Source organism: Rhinolophus ferrumequinum, chromosome 3 (assembly GCF_004115265.2).
Source record: "Rhinolophus ferrumequinum isolate MPI-CBG mRhiFer1 chromosome 3, mRhiFer1_v1.p, whole genome shotgun sequence".
Classification (NCBI taxonomy): domain Eukaryota; kingdom Metazoa; phylum Chordata; class Mammalia; order Chiroptera; family Rhinolophidae; genus Rhinolophus; species Rhinolophus ferrumequinum.
Window position 1 is genome coordinate 2,477,542 of NC_046286.1, and position 19,823 is coordinate 2,497,364.

The 19,823-nt window shown below is 56.5% G+C and overlaps 1 protein-coding gene across 1 annotated transcript in view; it reads right to left on the bottom strand.

Moving 5' to 3' along the window:
• The window catches only part of TNXB (tenascin XB), a 50,705-nt gene that overhangs the window by 23,608 nt on the left and 7,274 nt on the right, over nucleotides 1-19,823 (bottom strand). Inside the window, exons 3-13 of the mRNA XM_033095792.1 lie at nucleotides 17,153-17,566; nucleotides 14,942-16,780; nucleotides 14,351-14,466; nucleotides 9,672-9,828; nucleotides 9,228-9,491; nucleotides 7,697-8,443; nucleotides 6,156-6,524; nucleotides 4,764-5,057; nucleotides 2,753-3,043; nucleotides 2,114-2,419; nucleotides 61-390 (exon numbers count right to left, since the gene is read on the bottom strand). Of these exons, the coding sequence (XP_032951683.1) occupies nucleotides 61-390; nucleotides 2,114-2,419; nucleotides 2,753-3,043; nucleotides 4,764-5,057; nucleotides 6,156-6,524; nucleotides 7,697-8,443; nucleotides 9,228-9,491; nucleotides 9,672-9,828; nucleotides 14,351-14,466; nucleotides 14,942-16,780; nucleotides 17,153-17,558 (5,119 nt within the window). The 5' untranslated portion in view covers nucleotides 17,559-17,566. The remainder of the gene's footprint in view (nucleotides 1-60; nucleotides 391-2,113; nucleotides 2,420-2,752; nucleotides 3,044-4,763; nucleotides 5,058-6,155; nucleotides 6,525-7,696; nucleotides 8,444-9,227; nucleotides 9,492-9,671; nucleotides 9,829-14,350; nucleotides 14,467-14,941; nucleotides 16,781-17,152; nucleotides 17,567-19,823) is intronic.

A 19,823-nucleotide genomic window follows, 5' to 3' on the forward strand; every position in this document is an offset into this window, starting at 1 on the left:
CCACCACAGACAGTGCGGTCCTCCTTAGGCTCCCACCCTGGGCTTCCGCCGTCCACTCACTTGTCACCCCGATGACAGACACGGGGCCCTGGCGCTGGTCGCCACGGAAGCCGTACAGTTTCAGTTTGTACTTGTGGTCTGGCTCCAGGCCCGAGATGGTGACCTCGTCCTTGTGTCCCGACACCCGCACCGCCTTGGGCTGCCCGTCCCCGTTCTTGTACTGGACAAGGAAGTGGTCAAACCGTCCCTCGGGGACGGTCCAAGAGAGATGCAGGGAGTTCGGGGAGGATCCTGTCACCATTAGCTCCCCCAGGACGGGCTCGTTGAGGGGCTCTGGGGTCTCTGTGCTGGGTTCTGTGGGGAAGGTCTCCTCCACAACCTCCTGGCGGGCTGAAAAAAGAGATCAGGGGATACAGGTTAAAGGGCGACTTGCTTTGCCGGTGACATTAATCGTGACAGTCAGGTACATCCAACAAATGTGGCCCTTAGGCTGTAGGCCTAGTGGTTTCTGTGACCGTTGTGTTAGCCATTCAGTGGCTCACCGATGGAGACAGGGCTGAGATGGGCCCCGATCCCCCTCATGTACCGCTGGCAGGACTGCGCTGGTGGCTGCTGTCGGGGAGGGTCTCCCCACATGTCTGAGAAGGGAGCTGAGAAGAGAGGAACCTCTGAGGAGTTCTCTACTGTGTTCACTGACAGTGCTGACCTCAGGCAAGTGAGGGGCACTCCTCCCTTCAGCTTCCGACCCTCCCCAGGGCTTCCCAGCAGCCCTAGCAAGACAGGAGGTGGAATGTGCTCTGGCTAAGGCCTCCCCGGCAGCCCTGCCCCTCCCTCCACTTTATCTAAGGAATAAATTGCTAAGGCAGGGCTTCAGACCAAAGTGGGAGAAAGATTTGGGGGTGGGGTGGGATGGCGTGCGTGGGGGAGAGCCCTGCTCTTCCCTGCTTGGGTCTGGAATGGTAGCCCTAGGCACCTACCCACCCTTTGCTGCAGGTACGTCTTTGGTGAGGTTCCACGGACCGGGGACACTGGTGCAAGGGCAGCCAGCCCTTCTGTGACCCGCTCCCAGGTCCATGGGGTACCACTTAGGGGACAGGAGATTGAGGAGGGAGCAGGCAAGAATGATAACCCAGGCGAGGATGGCCACCACGCAGGCCCCACGCGCTGCCTGCCACAGAGGCCACACAGGTTCATTTTATACTTCCGGTCAGATTCCAGGCCAGGGACAGTGACCTCATTCTCATCCCTCGCGACGGGCACTGCTTGGGGCTGCCCCTGCGCATCCTTGCACTGGACCAGGAAGGAGGGAAAAAGGCCCCTAGGAAGCAGGAGAGTCAGGGAGCAACAGCAGCTCACTCTTAAAGCAGCAGTTTCAATGTGCCAGGCACTGTTCTGAGGGCTATATGTGTTCTAACAACTCTGTGAAGTAGTTACCATTCTTATCCCCATTTGACAGATGAGAAAGCTGAGGCACACAGAGGTTCAGTAACTCGCACATGGTCCCTTAGATAGTAAATGGCAGAGCTGGGATTAAAATCCAGGCTCCAGAGCCAGGCACCCAACCATGATGCCACACAATCATGGAAATGGTGCTGGGTGGGGAGACTGGACACGTGGAGGAACATGGGAGGGGTGCTGAAAGCAAGCCCTTTGCCCTGCTCCAAGCTGGCTGCAGTCAGGGAGTCGGGAGGCTGGGAGGAGTCCCCTTCCTGCTGGACAGAGGCTGGGGAAACGTGGTGTTCTTATCCCTTGGACCTGTCAGCTCTGAATAGAGTGGCAATGGCATTAGGGTGTGGGCAGCAGGTGCCAGAACCTTAGACGTGACCATGGCCTGAGCCAGGTCACGGTAGGGGGAGAGGCCCATTGAAAACCAGAGGGAAAGAACAGTGGCTGAGGACACCTGTGGGGAGGACAGCAGGGTGGAGGGACGATTCCAGGGGCTCGGAAAGGGGAGATGGGCCTGTTCTTGGAGATGGAGAAGCAAGGCGGTGCAAGTTTCCGCCTTGGGGGAGAATTAAAGCTGAGAAAGAAGGTGCAGGGAGATGTGTAGAAGCCCTGGGCCAGGTCCCCAGGTCCTGTTCAGAGAACTTGGGCTGGCAGGGGAGGGACTCACCGGTGGTGGCCACCACAGACATGGGCCCCACGCGCTGCCTGCCATGGAGGCCGTAGAGGTTCATTTTATACTTCCGGTCAGATTCCAGGCCAGGGACGGTGACCTCACTCTCATCCCCTGCAACGGGCACCACCTGGGGCTGCCCCTGTGCATCCTTGTACTGGACCAGGAAGGAGTCGAAGGTGCCCTGGGCCACCGTCCAGGACAGGCGCAGGGAATCTGGAGTCGCGCCAACCACAGTCACTTCCCCCAGCAGCGGCTGCACGGGGGGCTCTGGGTGGCGGGGATCCTCTCTCTTCTCTGGGGCTGTAAATAAGAGGATCCAGCCAGGGATAAACTGGCAGCCTGAGATTCGGGTTTGGGGTTTGGACGGGTTGTCACACCTGGAGGGTCATATTCAATTAGTGTGAGTGCTGAGCTCCTGGGAAGTCTGGCATCGCCGGGTATGACACATCTACTGGGCCTTGGGGACTAGCTGGATGGGATGGACGGGGCCCAGCAGAGCAGGGGAGGCTGGCCGCCCCTCGGCCTGGGAGCGGGGCCAGCCGTCATGCTGGGAGGCCCAGCTGGTTCCTGGCTGAGGGCAAGTGTGTGGACGGCTGGGAGGGGTCACATGGGGCTTAGGTGGCTTCCACTCACCAGTGGTGCCGTCAGCCGTGAGGGGGCCATGCCGCTTCTTCTTGGCAATCCCAAACAGAGTGAACCTGTACTTGTGGTCAGGGTCCAGAGGGGAGATAACGACTGAGCGCTCTGATCCTTCCACGGGTACCACCTGGGGCCGTCCATCCCTGTCCCTGTACTGGACCATAAAGGAGTCGAACTGGCCCTCAGGGACAGTCCAGGAGAGGCGCAGCGAGTCTGGGCTGGGATCTGTCACCCACAGCATTCCCAGGCGGGGTGAAGCTGCTGGGCTGGGATCCCTCTGAGGCACTAGGGAGAAGGAATAGAAAGAAGGGAGGGACACAGGTCAAAGAGGGGACATCCATCTCCCACGTAGAAATGCTGTATGAGGTTGTACAGGTTGTTCACTGCACAAAAGTGTGTGGCTGAGGGAGCACCGAGGGACTGTATCCAGCCAGCACTCTGCTTGCCATGCTGTGTACAATGGCGACAGGCTATGCCCACCTAGAAGAAGGGTGCGTTCTTCTAAATGTATGGATTAGTGTGGCCCTGACTCTATCCCCAGCCTGGAGAGGGGCTTGGGAGAGAAGGGAGTCCAGCCAACTCTTTCCACATCTCCATGGCCAGGGAAGTGTTCCAGAGCAAGCTCTACTGCTTCCAGCCTAACTACTAGCTGGTTTCTCCTCCAAGAGATGGGAGCATGATACTTGGAGCGAATTAATGTGGGAGAGCCTCCCACACCTGTGCCCGGGCCCCCCCCACCCTCCGCCTCTGCTCCCACCCTGCACCACCAGCCCTACTCCCTACCCTGTGCCATCAGCAGCAACACAAGCTCCTCCACCCTCCCTCTTTGCTCTCCGTTCCAGAAAGAGATGTCTACACTGGTTGTAGTCATATCCTCACCTCCATCACCCTCCCAACCCACGTCCACCCTCCACAGCAACTCTCAGCAGGGTCAGTGGTGAGGTCACCCTTGCTGAGTCCTGCGGACACTCTAGCCCTGAATCACTCCTATGGAATCTGACACGCCTAACTGCACCCTTCATTTTGGCGTCCAGGACACCACTCTCTGAGGCTCTGCCCCTCTTCACAAGTGACCCCTCAGGTTACTTGGAGCTCCTCTTCCTCTGCTCATACCCTGAGTGTTGGCCATCCCAGGGTTCCAGCAGCCCTGACTCTTCGTACATGCTCAACCTGGCTCCTGTCCCCTGGCACACGACACCCACATCCCCTCTTCAGGCCTCCCCTCTGCTCTCCAGACCCTTGGGGGCAGTAGTATATCACTTTCTGCTCGCATGATTTCTCCCTCTTTGTGCCTCAATTCCCCACCTATAACGTAGGCACGCTGCCCAGGGCTACTGTCAGGGTTAGGTGTGATGATGCACCTAGAACATCTGGAACCCGTGTGCCCTTAACAAATGCTCAAAGATGCTTATCTAAGTGTCCCGCTGCATTGTTCCTCATCTCTGCTGTTCCTAGCCTCCGGAAATGGGACTGAGCCAGACGTGGGGGTACCTGGAGGCCCTCACTCTCCTTCTCTTCCACATCCAGCCTCACTGCCACCATCCCAACCCAGACATTACCATTTCTCTTCACTCACTTCTCAGCTATCCTCTGCAGCAGCCTCAGTGTTATTTGGAAGATAAAGATTGAATTATGTCTCTCCCCCACTTACAACCTTTCAGAGGTCCCCCAGGACCCTCAAATGAGGTCCAAGCTCCTGCCAGATACACGAGACCAGTCTCTTCAGCTTCCCAGGTGCCCTGCTGTCCAGCCAGAGGAAACAGACATTGATGCACCTACAGGGACACACTCACTCCTGCCTTGCTCACCATGGCTCCCTCTGTCTGCACGGCCCTCCTCAACCTCTCTAACCTGACCCTCCACTATTTTCCCTTTGATCTCAGGCACCCCTGCCTCTAGGAAGCCTTCCTGGAGTTTCCAAAGCAGTTTCCCACAGCACTGGGAAGACCCCTCCAGGACCACGCAGAGGGCAGAGGCGGGGGTGTGCATGCCTGCTCTCACTTACCAATCTTGGCTTCAGCCACGCGGGGGCCGTGCCTCTTCTTGCCCGCAAGCCCATACAGGACGAATTTGTACTTGCGGCCCATATCCAGGTTGGTGATGGAGGCAGAGCGCTGGGGCCCCTCCACTGGTACCACCTGGGGCCCATCCCTGTCCTTGTATTGGATCACAAAGGAGTCGAACGTGCCTTCGGGGACTGTCCAGTGCAGGAGCAGGGAGTTGGAAGTCACATTTGTCACTGTCAGCTCGCCCAGGCGTGGCGGGACCAAGGGCTTCCCAGGCTTTTCCTCATCCCTGTCTGGGGGTGGTGGGGGCAAAGCAAAGCAGGAAAACTCAACTATTGCCTTGCCCTTGCCTCCAATCCCTCCTCTCTACCCCCTGGCTCACTCCAGCCTGGACAGCTCCCTCCCTACCTCGAAGGTTCCATTTCCTCAGTCCTCAGGCCTCTGTGACCAGCCTTCTTGGGAAGGGGGCATTTCCCCCCTCAACCTCCGTTCTGGAGTGCGAGCTTTGGCCCTTCCCTTGTGACAGCTTCCCCACCCCTCACACAGGCCCCACTCCTCCCACCAGGGTTTATGGGGAAGTTTCAGGCCCCCATGGTTCTTCCTGAAAGTATCGAAACTCCCCATTACTGCTCTAGAATAGTCTGAAGACTCCAGTCCACCTGAACTTCTCTCTCTCCCTTGTCAGCCTCTCTGTCCTGGAGTTGCAGGGACAATCAGCTGCCCTGGTCCCATAGAGGGACCGAGAGGGAAATGTGAGAGCCGGGCACTCAGGCCCTGGCCTTCACTGGTTCTGCAGACCTCCCCCGTCTATGAAGGACGGCTGTGGTGCTTCCTACGCCAAGATACCTCCACCCCCAGCAGAAACACTGGCTGAGAGGACCGTGGGGCACTGTCCATGGCAGGCCAGGCTTTCCGGGTGGGGGGCAGCACCCTCGTGCCAGCCTGCCCAGTGACACGGTGGTGGGGGCTGAAGGGAAGGGGAGGGGTGGAGGGTCAGCATCCTCAGGGCCAGAGGCCTTCCCACACCCACCCTGAGATCTATGGGGCAGAGGGATGAGCAGGATGTGGGGGCAGGAAACAGGGCAAAGAAAGCCACAGGGACAGAGCCAGGGGCCTACAGCCTCTCTTCCTGAATCCCTGTCCCAACCTCGGCCTTTTCTCCTCCATCTTTTCCTGGAGCAGTCCCCTCCCCCAGCCAGCCTATCATTGTTCTCAGACCCCCTCCATCCCTCTTGCCTCTGAACCCCCCAACTCCTTTTCTCTCGTTTTCTCCCACCACTTCCACCCAAACACCAGCCCTGCATTTCAATCCTCATCCACCCCTGAAGTCCTGATGGCCCAGCCCCTCCCCCAACTTCAGGACCCTGGCTTGAGCAGAATCCAGGATGTACCCATAACGCCTTGGTAGATGAGAGGGGCAGAAGGCTCGCCCTCAGGGGGCACCCCACGAAGTGACAGCTCATAGGGCATTCCGGGAGGAGGTGAGGGCACCAGAGCCTGGCGGACGTCCCCTGGCAGTAATTCCTCGTGTGTCCCTGACCCATCAGGCACCCGTAGGTGCAGCTGGAAGTGGGCAAAGGTGTCAGGCTGGGCTGTCCAGACCACGTGCAGGTGCCCTGTCTTGTCTCTGCCCAGCACCCTCAATTCTCCCAGCTCCTGGGGGCGCTGCTGCAGGCCAGGGGCCTGAGCCCCTTGAGTCGTTGAAGGGCCCGAGGGAGGAGGCTCATCAGTGGCCCCCAAGAGGCCCAAGGGGGAGGACCCTAGGAAGAGCAGGGCGAGAAAAACAGGAGAGTAGAATATGAGAGCCAGAAAGGGACCCCAGCCCCCAGGTTCTGTTCGAGCCTCTAAAAGCCTACAGACCCTCCCTTTTCTGTTCCTGGTCCACCCGGGACCACCTCACCCTCCCAAAGGTCTGCCCGGTCCTCCAAACACTCTTGTCCATCACACCTGAACGTACAGGCCTGCAGGTAATAAATGAAATAAATAAAGCCTGCCATCCCACCCCCACAGGACTCCTCTGACCTCCAGCCCTCAGACTTCCCTGTCCCTCCCCACACCTATCTCCCACCCCACTGGGTGGTGGTCGTGGTTTCCATTAGTGCTGCAGTGAGAAGCCTGGAAGAAAGGAGGGTAAGGTGGTGTTAGGGAAGGAGGATGCAAGAGAATGGGTAGTGAGAGGAGAGGGAAAGAGGGGGACGTCCAGCTCAGGTGGCATCTGGGCCCTATGGAGGAAGAAGAGGTCCACAATCCCCCAGCCATGGCAGCCACAAAGCACCCCTTCCTGAGCCCGGACATCTTCCTGTGGGAGAGACCAGCATGAAGTGAGGCAGGAGATCTGGAAAGGCAGCTCAAGAAGCAGTGGTTCCCCCTCACATACACATGCTGCCTGTTGGCTTCAAGGCCACCCCCATGCAGTTTCAATGTATCCCTTTGAGGTCAAGGCCAAATTGTGGAATAGTAACCACTGACCACAGTCTCCAGCAGCCCTCACCACAGTGAGTCAGAGCGGGGAACCTCTGGTTTCACTCCTGCCCTATCCCACCCAAAGTGTTCTAGTGAGTGTGCAGTCACTCCCCCGCCCACCAAATGCCCCTTCTGTCGCCTAGAACAACAATCCTGGCAGAAGTGCTTTGGGAACCTGAGTGAAAACTAGGGAACCTCAAGACCAGGTCTGGTTGGCCTTGGGTATCTATCTGCCAGGATCCTGGCGGTGAGGTGGTTCTAGAAACACAGGAGAGTGTGCTTTGCTGTGGGGTCCCTGGAGCCGTCCAGACCCCACAGCAAAAGGACAGGGTAGGGCTTGAAGGCGGAAGGGTGTGGTGGGGGTGACAGTCTGAGCAGTGAGCAGTGGGAGGAAGGGAGGGTCGCAGACTCCCAGTGGCAGGTGAGCCTGGGCAGGGGATGGGTGTTCCTGAGCCCGAGCACACGCTACCTGTGGTGGTGATGAAGGCGTAGGACTTGGAGGTCTGCCCTGCCCGCACCCCGTGGACCTCCACATGGTAGGTAGTGCCAGGCCTGAGGTCGGGTATGCTGACCGTGCGCGCGGTGCCAGGCACGGTCAGCTCCCCGCGGGGGCCCTCTGCGGGCGGCTGGGGCTGCCAGCGCAGCACCACGCGCTCGAAGTGGCCGCGGAGCCCATCGAGGGACACGAGTAGTGCGCCATCAGCGGAACTGCCGAGCACCTCGGGCTTGGGGTGGCGGGGTGCAGCCACCCCACCGACGCCTTCGGGCGAAAGGCCGTAGATGCCCTGGTTGGAGTCGCGCTTCCAGGTGCCCGAGTCGGGGCTGGAGGTGGGGTGGGGGCGACCCGGCGGGGGTGAGGGGGAGCCGGCAGGGGCTGCCGCCAGACGCCGCTGTAAGTATTCGTGGATGCGGCGCGCCACCGACGTGTAGGTCTGGTTGGCCCGCAGTGGGTAGCGGTGAGCCCGCAGGTGGCGCTCCAGGTCCTGCACCGTGCCGCGGAAGCGGCCCAGCTCGGCTGTCAGGTTGCCCCACGGCCGCCGAGAGGGCTGGGGCAGGCTAGGCCCAGGCCGAGACTCCTCTTGGCCCTCCTCCGCAGGCCGAGGGGGCCGAGCAGGCCGAGCCGGCCGCGGGGGCCGAGGGGCCGGGGTCGGCCGAGGACGGGGTCTGGGGGGCAGGGCTGGGAGGTGCACCTCCGGGTAACTGTAGTGGCCTGGTGCTGCCGGGGGCAAAAGAGGGGGAGGAGGAGGGCAGGTCAGTGGCAGCACCCCCATCCCCACACTCCTCCCACAGCAGTCTCTTTCTCCATCCCTCCCACTGGAGCCAGAGGCCTCGTCCATGTGCTCCAGCCCCACCTGGAAAGAGAACCGAGAAAAAAGAGTCAATGTCCCAGGAGCCCCTCACCCCCCTGGCCCTCCAAACCCGCCACTGTTGGCGCCCTAGAAAGAAGAGAGAAGCCAGCGGGTGGGGCCCTGCATCTGAAGGAGAGAAAGGGAAGTGGGAGGACAGGATGTGAGTTACAGCGAGGTGGGTGTCCCTCTGTCACAGGCAAAGAAAAGAAAGATCCAGGCATCTGTTAAGAGACCTTGAGGTTAGTGGAAAACTGCTGCCATGAGACCTAACTCCCCAAACCCCAAATCCTAAAGTCAACAGAAGAGCTGATCGGCCTAATTCCAGTCCCTATAAGATCTGACCACTGATTGTGAGTGAGCAGGAGGGCTGTCCCCCACCTGCGTGGGTTGGACAGCATCTCCTATTCACTGCTTCCTCCATGGGCAGCTCTCCCCATACTCCATCCAGCCGGCAGCCTTCCTATAGGAAGTGCCTGAGGCTCTGCCTCCCCAGTGCCCTTGGTACAAAACGAGGCCCCCAGCAGGTGCTGTGGGACTGCCACACACCCTGCCAAGTGTATTCAGAAGCGCCTGTGATCCCTGCGTGGGTTCCTGAGGCAGGAGCTCCTACATCAGGAAGCAGGCCTGTCCCCGAGCCCTGGGCGGCCATACCTGTGCTGGCCCTGACGGAAGCCGGGTAGCTCACTGCCCGGCCACGCTCCGCAGTGACAGTCACCACATACTCCACGCCTGGCATCAGGTCAGTCAGCACCGTCCCATCTGCCTCAGAGGGCACTACCAGCCGCACCCTCTGGTTGCCAGCACTGACGTAGGACACCACAAATTGGTCCACCTCGGCCTGGGGGCGCAGCCAGCTGAGCTCCAGTGTGGTTGGAGTCACAGCCACGACCCGGAGGTCCTGGGGGCCATCGATCACTAGTTGGAATAGAGAAAGGAAGGATCAGTTGGGAGGCTGACTCTTTAGTCACCAACTTTGCCTCTAAGATCCTCACCCCACCCCACCCCTCCCCTCTGCCTTCCTGGAAGGCAGATTCCTCCCTCCTCCTCACGTCCAGATCTCCACTCAGGCCCCGGCCCCACAGCCCCAGCTCTCACTGGTGGTGATGGTCTTGGAGGCAGGAGGGCCCCAGTTAGTCCCTCGAAGGGCGCGGACGGTGACCTGGTACTCCTGACCAGGGGCCAGTCCTCTCTGGTCATAGGCTGAGGCAGAGCTGGGCACCCGCGCCGTGAATGGGGGGCTCGCCCCATGCGTCTGCAAGAGAGAGAGCACCAGGTGGATCAAGGCTGGCACTCCTGCCCTGCTGCTCAGTCCCCCTTGTACTCCTTTTGCCAATTCCAGGCACTGTCAACCCGGGACTGTGTAGAACGTGGCCCTGTACAGCTGGGGAGCATGGGTGGTGACAGCAAACGTGCTAGAACACTTACTCCATGCCAGCTACTGTTTAAGGCAATTTATGTAATAAACTCACTTAATCCTCATACAAACCTTATCAGGCAGGTTGTATTCCCACTGAACAGATGAGAAAACTGAGGTACAAAAGGATGAAAAGTATCTTGCCCAAGATACCAACATCGAACGTGGCAGGGATTTAAACCCAGGTAGTGTGACCTCAGAGTCCCCTCGCATGGGCACTATCTTTTAGCCCATTCATCAGCTCTGTGCCAGAACTGTCCCGAACACAGCCGGTCTCTCCCTCTGGCTGCACCCCCCACCCCGACTTCCTTAGCAGGACCAAGCTTCCCCTAAGCTCACTCCTGGCAGAACAGACGAAGTAGACGAGGGCTGTCCCTCCAAGCCTCACTTCCTCCTTAACCCATCCGCCCAGGCCTGAGCCTCCCCACGGACAGCTGCCCCTGGCTGTGCAATCTGGGTGTCACCTATGGCATGACATTTCCCTTCAGGCATTTTTCTTGTCTCCTCAGCAGGGTTGTGGGCCCCTCAAAAAAGGCCCGTCTGCTCAGAGTTTCACAAATTTGTTTCCCGATTTCATACCTGGCACCATGCTGGGCACTGGAGGCACAAAAATAAAACACACGGCACCTGTTCTCAGATAGCTCGTGCTCTGGTGGCTAAAGGTATGGCCACGTCTTAAGTCTTATTAGATCCCTACCCAAACCTCTATGTGTAGTACATGCCTGTGAGAAAACAACCCTCCTCCAAGTGTGCAAGTAAGGGACTATGATTATTTGTGGTGACCCCAGGAAATCTGCTAGCCCCTGCTAACGCCGGGTTCTCCTAGAGGGCCAGCTGCTGCGGGGACAGGAGGAACTAGACATCCATCCAACAGCACATTTCACTGGGCTGTCTGTCCAGCTAGGACAGCTTCTAAGGACGCTCTGTTCTGCTTAGCTATGTTGGCGGTGAGGGGGATACCTGCATTCAGCCAAGGAGGACTGGAAATTTCAAAAGGTACTCTCCTAAACCAAGGGAATGGGTGGGGAAATCAACCCAGCAAACACCAAAGTATAAAAACAGATGAGAGGCCACGTAGAGATTTCTGGGTTGAGGATGACTAAAGCTTTGTCCGAGTTTTCTTGGCTGAAAAGGTACCCTGGGCACACATGACCCCTGTCCTTCGCACCTCCTACTCTCCCTACCCGAGGGTACCCCAGCCCGGGAGGCTTCGGGTTAACCTCAGCTCAAGGCCTCCCAAGTCCTCCCCCTCCCCACTTACTCTTTCTGTTCCCCCAACCCACCACACACACACACACACACACACACACACACACACACACACCTTGGGTGCGCCCTGATCATGTCTGGTCCTTTCAGGAAGACAAACCCAGCCCAAGGTCTCCTTCTCCCTTCAGACCACCTACATGGACCTTTTACACACCTCTTTGTCCCTCCTGTGATCCATTTGGGAACAGTCCCCTGAAAGTCCCACCGTCAGCACCATCTGGCTGGTCTGAGGCAGGCTCCCTAGCCAAATGCTGGCAGCTGGCTCTGCACCTTGGTGAAAGCTTGGCTGCTTCACTGACTGTACCTGGCGAGTTTCTAATCCCATTCTCAGTATCAACCTTGTGGCCCCAGGTGGGGGACTCCACCTTGGCTGGTCCCTGGAGCTTACTGCACCCCTCAGCCCCCTTTTCAGATCAGACCCAAACACAAACTTTTCTGAGACTGCAAGGTCTTGTGTCCCAATGAACACTTGGTGTAGCCCCGGTTTGCAGGCTGCACAATGCATCCAGACAAGGAATACCTGAACCTCTTTCTGTTCAGGGGCTCACCTCCCTCAGTTTCCTCACGCTTTTTCTCACATTCATAGAGGAGTCAGCATTTTGCAAAATAGCAACATTACTTAATTAAGTTAGTGGTCCTCAGTCTTGGGGTGTGTCAGAATCACCTGGAGGGCAGTTATTGGGCTTCACCCCCAGAGGTTCGGATTCATTCGATCTGGGGGCAGAGTCCAAAATTTGCATGTCTAACAAGCTCCCAGGTGGCACTAATGCAGCAGACCCAGGGCACACACGTTGAGAACCCTGGGACAGAGTAACATGCCACGCATGCAGGGAGAAGGAGAATTGTTCCTCTCTGGTGTTCCGAAAATCATTCCAATAATTAAGTGTGTCCCTTGGCCGGGAAAAGCAGAGTCTGGGCTTCGACAGAGAAGTGTTTCCGGATAAGGTAGAGACAGGCTTCTAGGAAGATGGCAGTGGCCAAAGGACAGCCAGCTACTGAATATATTTTGTGCCAACAGAAGTGGACAGAGAGCACTGGCCAGGGCAAGAGGCACAATTCCAGGGGCAGCCAGAGAAAGTGTAGAAAGCATAGTCTGAAGGCCAGTAGCACAGGCTGATGTGGAATCTAACTGGGGTGTCTACAGACCAATCTTACAGGAGCATTTTTCACAGCTGGGCTCAGAGAGAACCCAGAATGTGACAGAGGCCCATACCCCGACCAGAGCAGATGAGCTGACAACATAGCCAAGCTGGGCACAGGCCAGCTCGACGCCATCAGCCCCATGGTGAGGGAGGAAGCCTAAGGCTTCGGCTGGGAAGCTGCACCTCTTGAGAACCCAAGGCTGGACTCATACTTAAGAGCAGGAGACAGTGCTGCCCTTCAAGCTCCTTCCATCCATCTCAAGTGTTTATTTTAATTCCACTTTCCCTGAAGTTTCTTTGGAAAGTTCCTTTTAAAAGTCCCTCCCTCTCAAGATTAGAACTATGTAAATAATATACACAGAGAAGAAGAGAGTGGGAGAAACACTTTAAAATGTTCACAGTGTTTGTTTTAATGTGAAGCAGCCAAGAATTATTTGTTTTTTTCTAGTTGCCAAATTCTTGTCTTGTGATTAAACTATTTTTATAACAACAAAAAAAAATTTTTTTTTAAACAGAAGAAAAAAATCCAAGCTGTCTCTGTTGTACAGCAAAGTGGGGATTTCTGCTTCTGCTTCTTGCAGGGAGTGAGGAGAAACAACATGGCGGGGGTCTGACTTTGGGGGAATAATTAGAAGACTTAGAATAACGAGGCCAGTTGAGTGGCGATGGCAGCCAGTACCTCTGAGCTGCCCCTTCTGTCCTACAGCCTTCCTAGGGTTTAGGCCTGGGAGTTATTTTTTTTTCCCCAAAGTCCGAGCTGGGCAGAGAGATGAGGGTGACATGGCCAACCCGCTTGGGCCATTTCTGGGATGATGCAGGAAAACATGAGTTAGACAGTAGAAATGTCAGATGATTTGGAGCTGGAAGACTAAACACATCAGAAAAGCCCAATCTGCACAAAGGGAGGTCTCTAATGAGAGACCACAAGGCTTTGTCCTTAGGGTGCCCCCCAAATATTTTAAGAGCGAGTTGGAAGGAGACACAGAAAGGAATGCTTTGCAATGCACTTACGACATAGAGGCGGGAGAACCACTTCACAGACTCAGAATTATTGCCGTAGCCTGGACAGCTTGGCCGAAACCAAAAAAGATAACATTGGACAGAGCCAACTACAAAGCCCTATATTTAGGCTAAAAAAAAGGGTATATAGTTGAATGCTATCTTTTTTCCTTCCTTCTTTTCTTCTCTCTTTTTCCCTTATTTGTCTCTGTTTTCTAGTTTCTACATTAAGCCTATATGATTTTTATAATAAAAAGTTATTTTAAAAAAACAAATATAATCAAAATAGCTGACAGTTTGTGTGACCACAAGTTAATATATGCAAACTCTGGAAAAGTGCCAGTCTTCAGAGTCAGCCAGGTGAATGATGGATTCCTTTCTGTGCCCACGTTCTGGGGTCACATGCAAAAAGCAGAAGGCACTAGAAGAGGGAAATCTGGAAGTGAAGAATTCAAGAACAAAGCCCTAGGGAAGAGGGGTGGAAGAACCAACCGGTGGGTTCTGCCTGTGAGAATGAAGGGTGACGTGACAGCTGATGTCTGCAAATCCCTGAAAGCCTGTGGTATAGGATGCAGGAGAAGCAAAAAAAATACTCTGACTGTTGGTGAAGGCGCAGCGAGGGCTACTTTATGGACATTGGAATGGGGCAGATTTGGACTCAGCAACAACAAAAAGAACTAACGGTGATGACCAAGAAAGGACTGGACAGCCTCAGGAAGTACTGAGCTCACCATCATCAGAGGTGTTCCAGCAGCAATGGGCCGATGCTTGCTGGAGATGTTACAGAGGGCTGCTACGCCCCATGTGGGGCAGGGTGACAAGGCCTTTACAGCAGCTTCAGGAACCCAGACATGTGGACTCCATCTGGTCACCTGGAACGCCCTACATGTGGTGAGCACCCCCTCCCCCGGTCCTACCCACTCAGCCCCCTCCTGGAACGTAGCTCTCACCGTGGGGATGAACTGAATTTCATAAGCATCCACAGGGCCGGGAGCCCGGGTCCACTCTGTCCGAACTGTGGTCTCCTCCAGTAGGTGCATCCTTATGCCCTCGATGGCTGGCACCTCTGCCCAGGAGAATGGATATGGGAGCTGGTTTAGTCCAAGGCAGCCCCCACCCCCGACCCCCACCATCACAGGCCTCCCTACTCGGGGCCACACTAGGAGATCTATCCCAGTTCCCACTCTTCTCTGAGGGTGGGGCAAAGCTAGCAGAGGTCTGAACAGGCCCTGGGTCTTCTTCACCTTCCCCCAGCTCTAAGAACACAGAATCTCCCTAAAAGAAACCAAAGGGGCATCAGACCTGCTCATGAGAGTATCAGAGATCTGAAAGCAGGCCCTCCGGCTGTCGTGCCCCCAAGGCTCTGCTGCCCCAGGTGGACACTGACTCCCTGGCTGCTCTGACTGCCCACTCCCCGCATACATCACCTTCCTCCACTCTTCCTCCAGGTCCCTGGGGTCCTAGGCCTCCAACGGGGGCCTTCCCACTGGCTCAGATGCCCAGTCCCTGACAGAGCATACTGGGAAAGACTGCCCGCTCACCTTCTCCACAATCCTCCCCTGCATAGCCGGTTTGGCAGACGCAGCGGCCCTCAAGACACTCTCCTCGGCCGAGGCAGTCCCCAGGGCACGTCTGAATGGCGCAGTCTGGGCCTCTGAAGCCCTCGACGCATACACACCGGCCGGCTCGGCACAGTTCCCGGGGCCCGCAGCCTCCTGGGCAGGCACTGGCGGGGGGCTCTTCCTGCCCACAGTCCTCGCCGCTGTAGCCCGCGTGGCACACGCACGCTCCCTGCACGCACCGCCCACGGCCCCTGCAGTCGGCGGGGCAGGTGCGGGTGGCGCAGGAGGGTCCGGTGTAGCCTGAGTCGCACACACAGCGTCCATCCTCACAGCGGCCGCGCCCGTGGCAGTTGGAGGGGCAGGTACGGAGGGCACAGTCCTCTCCCACGTAGCCCTCCCAACAGGTACACAGACCGTCCTGGCACACGCCGCGCTGGCTGCAGTCGCGCGGGCATCGCCTCACGCCGCAGTCGTCGCCAGAGTAGCCGTCGTCGCACACGCAGCGCCCGTCCAGGCACTGGCCGCGGCCTCGGCAACTTGCGGGGCAGCTGCGCACGCTGCAGTCTTCTCCCTCGTAGCCTGGGTCGCAGGCACACACGCCGTCCTCGCAGCGGCCGCGCCCGCGGCAGTCCCCGGGACACCGACGGCTCCCGCAGTCCTCTCCCGTGAAGCCCGGGTTGCACACGCAGCGGCCGTCCACGCAGCGCCCGCGCCCACGACAATCGCCAGGGCAGGCCCGCGTGCCGCAGTCCCGGCCAGTATACCCAGGCCAACACACGCAGCGGCCACTCTCGCAACGGCCCCGGCCGCGACAATCTTCAGGACAGCTGCGCACGCCGCAGTCCTCGCCGCTGTAGCCCGCGTTGCACACGCACACGCCGTTCTCGCAGCGCCCGCGGCCCCGACAGTCTCGCGGGCAGGCGCGCGCGCCGCAGTCAGGCCCCGTGTACCCGGGCCAACACACGCAGCGGCCATCCTCGCAGTGGCCCCTTTGGTTGCAGTCGCCGGGGCAGCTGCGCACGCCGCAATCGTCCCCGCTGTAGCCCGCGTCACAGATGCATTCGCCGTCTTCGCAGCGCCCGCGGCCCCGGCAGTCGCGTGGACACGTCCGTGTGCTGCAGTCCTCGCCCGCGTACCCGGGCCAGCACACGCAGCGGCCATCCACGCAGCGCCCACCCTCACCACAGTCCCAAGGACAGCTCCGAGAGCTGCAGTCTTCGCCAGCATAGCCAGGGTCACAGACGCAGCGCCCATCCTCACAGCGCCCCTTCTGGCTGCAGCCCCGGGGGCAGCTCCTCACCCCACAGTCCTCGCCAGTATAGCCGGGGTTGCACACGCAGCGCCCATTTACGCAGCGCCCCTTCTGGCTGCAGCCTCGAGGGCAGCTCCTCACCCCACAGTCCTCGCCAGTGTAGCCGGGGTCGCACACGCAGCGCCCGTCCTCGCAGCGTCCCCTCTGGCTGCAGCCTCGAGGGCAGGAGCGCAGGCTACAGTCGGCGCCTGAGAAGCCGGTCCGGCACACGCACACGCCCTGCACGCAGCGCCCCCTGCCGTGGCAGTCCCCGGGGCAGGAGGGCCAGCCACAGCTGGGGCCGGTGTAGCCCGGGAAGCACACGCAGCGACCAAGGACACAGCGCCCCTGATCGTTACAGTCATCTGGGCAGGACCCCAAAACTGAGGGTGGGGAGGAAGAGGGCACCCCAGCGTCTGTGGGGTCCGAGCATGTGGGCCCATCCCAGCCTGGCTCGCAGGAGCAGGCGCAGCGGCTCAGGTCAAACACACCATGGAGACTGCAGAGACTACGAATATCTGTCTGGCCTGGAGAGTGAGAGGAGGGCCTCAGTCTCCCTGGGGGAGAGGGTGAGCCCAAATGTGTTCCCCTGAATCGGCCCTACCGGCTGAGCCAGCCCCATTTCATAAGGCCATCTTAACTTCCAGCTGCTCCTTGTCACCATATGTGGTCTCCCAGAGCCTTGTAGGCGGAGGGCTGGGGGGTGGGGGTGGGGGGACTGAATCTAGCCAGGAGGCTCCCTTCTCCAAGTTGTGACCTGGGCTGCATTCCCCACTCCCAAGGGTGAGGAAGGGGTGCCTTTTCTAATTCATGCCCAAGTCCTGTATAGACTAGCGATGCCCACCCAAGTTCTCCACCTGCCTCTTTTTCTGTGCCTCCTACTGTAGTCACCTCCTTACCTGTGCCAGCCTGGGCAGCAGCAGCAGGACAACATCCCCCAGTGCACTGTTCCTTGAGCCCCTTCACCAGCTCCTCCAGTATCTCTAGTCGAATCCTCAGGGCCTGTACCTCTGAAGCCGGGACGGGGGGCTCAGTGCCCGGGGGACAGCCACAGCCAGCCGAAGGGGGCAGGTTAATGCGGTGGGTGAACACCACCTGCTTTTCCCCTCCTTCTACGGTGTGCTCATAAAGCTGAGAAGAGGGGTTCCCCCTTCTTGATTCCGCTGTGAGGCCCCCTGGCTGAGGAGGGGGCCGTGAAGCTGGGAGTGGCATATCGGAACGTGAAGAGAAAGGGCCAGCTCTGACTGTGCCCAGCAGCACCAGGAGGGCCAGGTTGGAGGTTAGGGAACATTGGTTTGGCATCATTCAGGAGGCTGCAGGGAGAGAGGGCAGGTGTGAGAGCAGTTTCATAGAAAAAGATAAGATGTCCAGCCCCCCTCAACACACACATTCACAGTCCCACCACCCACAACTACCATGCTTCCCCAAAAATAAGACTTAGCTGTACAATCAGCTCTAATGCACCTTTTGGAGCAAAAATTAATGTAAGACCCGGGTTATACTAAAATAAGACTGGGTATTATATTAATTATATTATATTATACTATACTATACTATACTAATATTATATATTATATTATATTATATTATATTATATTATATTATATTATATTATATTATATATTATAGACCCAGACTTATATTATAGTAAAATCAGACCGGGTCTTATTTTCGGGGAAACATGGTAACCCACTCAACTCTCATGAAGGTCCACTGTAGCGTAACTCTAAGGTATACCCTCCGGGGAGAGATTTTTTGTCTGCCTCTCTTTGTGATGTCATTTGGTCACCCTGCTCCCCATCTCTTACTGCTGTCCCACCCACACCAGCCCCTTGTTTGTTACACAGGCACGAAGCTGACATTAGCTCAAGGGCCTTTGCACTGTATGTTCCTTCTCTCTGGAGTACTCTTCACTCAGCCCTTAAAGGCGCGCTCCTTCTTGTTCAGATCTTAACTCATACGTCATCCACGACCAGAGGCCTTCCTCGCTGCCCCGTCGGAGCTTCACTCTCTATCGCAATGTCCCACTTACGTGCATGGCATTCACTGCTGCCTGAATCATCTGTCTGGCACTTGTTTGTTACCTTTCTCCCACTACTAGAATGGGAACTCCACGAGATCAGGGACCTCGTCTGTCCTGGCTCAGCGGTGTGCCTGTGTCTGGCACACAGGAGCTGTCCAACACATCTATGTTGAATGGATTCGTGGATCAATACGTAAGAACAATTCTCCCACAAGGACCTGAACCCCAGCCCCCACCGTCTTCTCAGGAACCTTAAGGTGCACGTTATCCTCTCTCGCTTTTATTCAACCTCTGTCAACTAGATCCTTCCCATCAGCTCATCTGAGCTCAAATATCTCCCATTAAAAAACAAACAAACCTCTTACTCAGGACTTACATGAGCAAGTATGGAAACTTGCTATAAAGGTGCAAGAATAGGCACAACAGAACAGGGTCCAGAAACAGACCCACACATATGTGGTCACCTGATTGATGACAAAGGTGTCACTACAATTAAGAGGAGACGAATGGTTTTTTAAATAAATGGTGCTGGGTCAACTGAAAATCCATATGGGAAAAAACCCTATCTCTACCTTATGCCCACATACAGAAGTTAATTTGAAATGAATCTGATGGACCTAACTGTGAAAGGTAAGCAATACTTTTCAGAACAATACCTTGTAGAATATAGATATTCTATATTCTAATTTATATCTTGTAAAATATAGATAATCTTTATAGACTTGGAGTAAGCAAAGATTTCTTAAAACTTACCCACAAAACTTGAACCATAAAAGATTTCACACAAAACTTAAGCCACAAAAAAGAGACATACATTGGACCACATTGAAACTGATAACTTCTGGTCATCAAAAGACACCATTAAGAGAATAAGAAGGCAAGACACAGACTGAGAGAAAATACAGTTGACCCTTGAACAAAGCAGGACCCTTCAGGTCCTGTTCAAACAGCAGGTCCTGTTCAAAGCAGGACCCTTGAACAGCTTGGGCCCACTTATACGCAAATTTTTTCAACTGACCCTCAGAGCTCCACTGTGCCTTGTTCAACGGTCAACTGGCAGTTGGAAATCCAAGTATAGAGAGCCAGTTGTAGTTATACATGGATTTTTGGAGGGGACTGTTCGCGCCCGAAACACTACCCCCCACCCTGCATTGTTCAAGGCTCAACTGTATGTGAGATACGTCAGGGAGGAAAAAAAAAAAAATATATATATATATATATATATATATATATACACACACACATACATATATATATACATATATATATACATATATGTATGGAGGAAGCGAGGGAGGGAGGGAGACAGAGAGAGAGGTTAAAACCTAAAACAAAGGGCTGGCCCCGTGGCTCAGGTGGTTGGAGCGCCATGCTCCTAACACCAAGGTTGCTGGTTCGATTCCCACATGGGTCAGTGAGCTCCACCCTCTATAACTAAGATTGTGAATAACAGCTCTCCCTGAAGCTGGGCTACCGTGAGCAGCCGGAGATTGGCGTGAGCTGCCCCGGGATGCTGTGTGCTGCCGTGGGCTACAGTTGGTGAGAGC